Source organism: Heptranchias perlo, chromosome 30, assembly GCF_035084215.1.
Source record: "Heptranchias perlo isolate sHepPer1 chromosome 30, sHepPer1.hap1, whole genome shotgun sequence".
Lineage (NCBI taxonomy): Eukaryota > Metazoa > Chordata > Chondrichthyes > Hexanchiformes > Hexanchidae > Heptranchias > Heptranchias perlo.
In genome coordinates this window covers 17,048,974-17,055,637 of record NC_090354.1, presented here as the reverse complement: position 1 = coordinate 17,055,637, position 6,664 = coordinate 17,048,974, and the positions used below count along the sequence as shown (strand labels likewise).

The following is a 6,664-nucleotide window of genomic DNA, read 5'->3' as shown; positions in this document are numbered from 1 at the left end:
TAACTAAACTTAATTTGTTCCCATTTTTTAAAAGATGTTTTTCATATTCTTCATCATCTGCATTGGATTTAAAGTAAGCAGTGCTAAAAATGCACTCCGTATCACTCCTGTAAGTGACTTAAAAATAATCAGGAACATTCTATTCTCAGAAGTAACTGTTTACATTTTTTTTATACATCATCCTGACAGAATATACTTCATTTATATCTGACCCAGGATGGACTTGGTTACTAGTAAATGCAGCATGATTTTCAGTGGTAATCGACTGTCTAAAGAAAGATCTGCCTGCATTGTGAAATATTACTTGTTTTTAAAACCAGAAGTTGCCGTTACAGACCTGAACTGACCACGTGTGAAGTTGAAGAACTGTACTTCACAAATCCCCCAAACAGATCTGTCATACAATGTCCAGTTTAATCCATCGACTCCTTGCATGTCTTCTTGTTGCTTACGTTTTAATCTCTGAAGAACAGGAGACAAGTATTTAGACGTGCTTACACCTCATTGTTCTGCCCATCTTAGCTCTTTTTCTGCAACTGTTCTTGTTCCTTTTTCTTCTGCTTCTCCTTCTGTTTTTCTAGTTTTTCCAAGGCTTTTCTTTCTTTTTCGACTGCTGCGTTCATATCTTTAATTTTCTTTTTGATAGTGGCTCGATCCTGTGAGTTGACGACTCCCAAAGCCTGTACAGAAAAATAAAATAATCCTCAAAACGGTTTCTGGGATGTTATGATCTTTTAAATTACTGCAATCCTTAAAGTCCAACAAGGTTGAGAACATAGGGATGAAAAGAAGGCCATTCAGCTAATCCCTGCATTACCTTAAGTCTTCCATCATAGCAACCAACTGAATTTTAAAAGGCTCTGATGTTTTTCAGTCTAGTGGCCCATGGTAGAACTTTGTAATATTTCAAACAATCACTTTACATATTCAATAGTTGTTTTGAATGTACTTTTCAGTAATTTAAACCTATGTTCACTAGCCTGCCTTTCTTGGCTTAATTTAAAGTAATAGTCTAGTTTACCTCAGGTATTCTATTTAATATTTTAAACTTCAATAAGGTGCTCCCTTAATTCCTTCTTTCTGTACTGAAGAGTTTGAGCTTCTTTAATCTTTCCACATAGTTCATCCCCTTTAGACTTGAGATCAGTCTTGTTGCTCTTCTGTGCACCCTCTCTAATACTCGTGTGTGTTTTTGTGGCATAGTGAACAGGATTAAACACAGTTGGGTTGATTTCCCAAGTAGGCACCCCTGGTGTGGAGCAATGTTTACAGGGAGCGCTGGTTGGGAAATCGTAGGCCCCCAGTCTTTTATTTACCATCCGTTCAAATGAATGAATGAAAAATCAGGGGCTGCAGGTCTGCTATTTCCCAACCAGCACTCCATGTGAGCATTGTTCCTCACAGGGAGCACCTGAGCGAATCAGCCCTCGTATTCCACGATTGGTCTAACCAGTACATTGCACACTCCAGAATAACCTTTAGATACCTAAGGCAGGATTTTCTTTTGTTTAACTGCCTGATTTCAAGGAGGGGAGAGCATGGAAAATGGGTTGGGATGGTTTATCATCAAATCCACGCCCTAAATAGGCCCTAAATATTTTCCTCCACATAACCCCTCCCACCACCCCAAGTAGGATCACATCTGTTTGCTCTTTGGCTGCCCAGCTGCACTTAAATGCCACTGAGGGCACGGGGCTCGGAAAACCGATCATTTTCCCACTTTCCCGCCACAGTGCTGCCAACCCACAGCAAGACCAGTACAATGGTAGTGGTGCGCAGACTGCAGTGGCGGGATGAGCAACAGGATTTAGTTTTGGGCACCAATCCCTCTTGTATACCCTGCTACTGCTGGAAGGTCTCCTGAGGGACCATTCAGAGCTATCTATATGTTGAGTTTGGAATATCTTCAGGGAGCTTTGGCCTTCTTTATCAGAAACACCACCCCTATCTGGTGTTGCAGTGAGTACCCCATTGCTGTACTACAAGATTTTCTTCAGTTGCAGTGGTGGGTTCCCTCTGTTGGAAGCCCACCCTGCATATGTCATTGACCCAGGTAAGCGGGTCGGGGTCACGGTGGGGTCAGACCAGCCGTGGGTGCAACATTTCTGCAATCCACGATGTAGTGGTCAGTTGGGGTGGGGGGTTTCTAGGTCGGGGGGGGGGGGGGGGAAGATGCTTTTGGTTTCTTTTGTCACTTTCCTTTGCCGCTCAATTTGCTTGAATGATGGCAATTCTATTGCTTCTTCAGGGATTATAAGATGGGCAGAATGACAAACTATCGAAGATTTCAGACTGGCTGGTCCCCCTCCGCCATCGGCTGCCCACCCAGGCCCAGGAATTTTGCGGGCACTATCTTTATTGAAAAATAAAAATAACTGTAGTTGGCTTTGGACCGTGTGTAAAATTGGATTACAGTATTTCAGTGTTGAAATGGCTTTATAATGGGTTGAGCTTTGTTCTCACCAGTTATGATGTTACCTAACTTTTCAATTTTGTTGCAACTTTGAAGCACCCTCCAAGTCAACTATTTTACTTGAGTTGATTGAGAAATTGCCTATATACAATACTGTGCCAAGAGATAATGTAATTTTCGTTGGATAAAGTAAGACATGAGATTTTATTAGTGACCCACTGACTTGTGAAGGCATCCATTGGGATTGCTGTAACTTTGACTCAATTATCAACAGAAAAAACAGATCCCATCATTCTATATACCTAAAACACTGTGACTATTCTCTTTGTAGTTTCTAGCATAGGCTGTCTTAGACATTTTCCTGCCATGCTGAGCATACCAGGTGCCGTGTCTAATAACCCATGTATGAAACCAAAATATGCCACAAAAAGGTCAAGTCTCTTCAATTGCAGTCTTTCTGCATATGGAATTATCTCCTGCTCATCACATAGTGCAACATGACTCTTCAAAGCGAAGATTAACTTCATTTTATGCACAGTTATTGCAAATCATCCTTGATATAAAAAGCCCACCTTCATCTTTACTCCCCCAAGCTTACCTTCAGTTTACTTCCATCCAAGTGCAACAATTGTTCGCCATCAATATTGCCAGCGGTGAATTCTGATACGTAGTGGTCCATGTTCAACCCAATTAGCCAATGACAGACTTGCTGCGTCGTCCAAGTTGAAACAAGGCAAAATGGCTGTCCTTCATCAAGAAACTTGTGTATAAAATAGATGGTACACAATTACTGTATATTAGAATATAGTAAATGTACTTGATAAAGGATAAATGAGCTATAAAACTATATTACCCAGGTGTGGAATACCACATACAAGTTGACTACACAAGTGTATTTCAACAAATATCTCATTAGTTCCTAGTAAAGGTTCTGTTTATACAACAAGTTTCAATTCTGAAGTACTGATGCAATTTGTTGTTTTAACCACTTTCTTGGGAATATGTAATGTCACATTACAGGACATGATAGGATATGCAAATGATGGACAGTAAAATAAATATTTGTAATATAAATATTGGGCTGAAGTAACATGCAGTATAAAGACCTTTTTAAAATGATGGTAAAGCACTTAAAAATACTTTTTTTTAATCAAATACTGACTTCTGAACAGATTGGCATTCTGCCCCTTATTGATGCATTCAGCAGGATACAGATTAGGTTCTGTAGCTAGTAAGTAATTGGAAATCATTGGATTCGCTCCTCGCATAGACTGAATGGAAATCATTGGATTCTTTCCTCACTGAGACTGATTTCTCTTGATGTGATCCAAAAACATAATAGCAGCAGTAGGCAACATCTTTACTAGGTGGTGATCAAGTTGAGGAAAGGCTCTGCAGTTTACAAAATCTTTTTCTCAATATTGGGTCAAAAGATGTGATGACAAACCCAATTTCCTAAATAAATGAGCACAAAATGTTCTTAACAAATAGCAGTGAAATATGCAGTAATTAGGTGTGGAGAGGATGGAATAAAGGATCACTTCACCCCAGGGATTTGGATCCCCATTACATTTATGATCTTTGACCTGTTTTATACAGACGGATAAGTGGTGGCATTGGAAAACACTACTAGTACACTTACAGTGCCTGCCTACTCTATGAAAAAAGCACAGTCTCTCCAAACAATAAACAAGCTGCTAATTAAAAAATGTCAAACTTGGATCAATAATAAATTCAATTCTCTGCAGTGCCCGTATGACCTTTGTCAAGGACACGAGATAATTACTTCTCTCAGCTGAATTCAAACATGTGGGGCCCAACGATTAGACTCACATGTGTCTGGAAATATTATTCATCCCATTCAGAATACAAAGCAACACAAGTTCATAGCATCCAATGCTGACGCAAAGCCATCCTGTTTGGATATGTAGCTGTTGCTAGATTTCAGCTTAACGTTCCATATAGTCTGAGTCACACAGATATTAGACACATAGATATTTATCTGCAGAAAGTCCTGGTTGGTTCAGAGCGTACTGTCAGAAACTGACAAGCGACCGCAAATTAATAAAATCTGTTTGAAGTGCTCACAAATCATATGTCAAATTCTAGTACTGTGTTTTAAATGACCACAAACTGTACTGAATAGTTGCACTAAATAACAGTCCAGCATCAGTTGTTCTAAATTGTCCAGTTTTGATTTTGATTTCTCAGGCCTTGTTTTATTTTTAAATCCCCTTTCTGGGGCTGGGGTTCTTTTCTCTTTTCTCTGGGGGGGGGGGGGGGGTGACCTGATAGAGGTCTTTAAGATTATGAAAGGGTTTGATAGGGTTGACGTAGAGGTGTTTCCATTTGTGGGGGAGACCAAAACTAATGACCATAAATATAAGATAGTCACCAATAAATCTAATAGGGAATCCAGGAGAAACTTCTTTTCCCAGAGCGCAATTAGAAAGTGGAACTCGCTACCACAAGAAGTAGTTGAAGCCAATAGCATAGATGCATTTAAGGGTACGCCAGATAAACACATGAGGGAAAAAGGAATAGAGGGTTATGCTGATAGGGTTAGATGAAGACGGGAGGGAGGAGGCTCATATGCAGCAAGGATCAGTTGGGCCAAATGGCCTGTTTCTGTGCTGTACGTTCTCAAAAATAACTATATTGAGATATTAAAGAGGCATGGTCATTTGGAAAAGTAACTTGCAAAACAAATTATAAACCAAGGTATATGCAATACAATGGTATAACTTAGTGATTATGATGTAAATATTCTGTGATCACATCTACACCTAACAACTAGTCTTGATTTATTAAAAATTTTCTCTCATTTCTGATCTTTTAAAACAAATCTGCTCTCCTTTAGATTTCTTCATACTCGGCAGCATTCTCCCGTTGAGATGGCAAGAAAGCAGTCTGTGTGTAGGCTACTGAAAATGTTGCTGTGGAATCAGCCATAAGGAGATGCACGAGAGCAGTCTGGGGTGATTCACCTCCTGAATTTTGATACCTGCTTCTGTGGTGAAATATCTAGTTGCTAATCTGTACCTTGCCTGAATTAAGGGGCAGCTGTGATGCACTGTGCCAACATGTTGCATTTTAGTTTGCATTAAAGTGAACAAAATGATGCACTAATCTGATGCAAAGCATACTTATCCCTAGCAACCAGAGTGGCACACTTATTAGAAGGTTTTTCTGAGCTGGAGGTTTTTGTTTGCTGTAGCAATTTAGTCTGCTGCGAGCTTAGATGCAACAATAACCTTTCCCAATATAACAACAATCCCCTTGCAGGAATTCCCTCTATGTCTGGAAGGCAGAACAGCTGAATAGAAAGGCTTCACTTTTATCGTGCAGGTGTCACAAACTATGTGACGATGTTTTCATGTTACAGTGATGCCTTTTTACACAAATTGCAACAGTGTTTGGCGAACAAACATGAGAGTTTTGCCAAATACTTTTGAAACAAAGCTGTGTCTCCTTAGTGATCTAAAATTGGCCTTTATGTCCCCAGACTAGGGAGTAGAAAAATCAGCCAAGACACCCATTCCTGAACGATATTCCAGTGACATCCCTGCTAGAAAGTTCACGTGCATAGATGGCAAATGAGGACAGGATTCGATTCAGCATTAATGTCCCCCTTCCAGGGTTGATTATTCTGTTGACGGTCACCACTGGGCTCACATGTGAAGAATGGCCTGTGTGAATATAGCCAAGGATAAACACTGCCACCAGGAGAGGAGGGGGAAATTAAGTGGAGCGGAACAGACTATATCGCTTTGATATCTGCTGAAAGCTCACCGATGTCTATAGTACAATAGCCGTAACTACGCAGAGTAATAATATGTTCTGACTCAATTGGCCAGTGCATCCTTCAGCCTTTCACCTTACAGTGTACCAAACTGTAGCAGATAGCTGTGTTACAGTAGCAGGAGGATTCATTAAAAAAAACAAAAGTATAAATGATAATTTAGGAGATATTTTACAACTGGAAACACACAATTCTGTCAAATTGGTAATAATAACACTGGCCTGACACGCTGCAAATTATGGACAGATAAAAAACATGACAGCAAACCACAAGTGCCCAGGGTCATACCCCATTCTGAGTGACGTTAGCTGCTCTCTGCCAGAGTAGCAGTAGTGATGCTTCTCTGGGCTAGGTAAGGCAAACGTTAGCCAGGGATGCTGCCTCTGATTGCTATCCAGTGACCCCTGTTGAAAAACACGTTTCTTTGAATGTTAGCTGAGGTCTCCACA

General features: G+C 40.2%; 1 protein-coding gene across 1 annotated transcript in view; it reads right to left on the bottom strand.

The window, feature by feature from the left end:
• Positions 1–288: 288 nt before the first annotated feature.
• samd14 (sterile alpha motif domain containing 14) overlaps positions 289–6,664 on the bottom strand; it is a 57,835-nt gene continuing 51,459 nt past the window's right edge. The window contains exons 8-9 of the mRNA XM_067969163.1: positions 3,012–3,173; positions 289–680 (exon numbers count right to left, since the gene is read on the bottom strand). Of these exons, the coding sequence (XP_067825264.1) occupies positions 519–680; positions 3,012–3,173 (324 nt within the window). The 3' untranslated portion in view covers positions 289–518. The remainder of the gene's footprint in view (positions 681–3,011; positions 3,174–6,664) is intronic.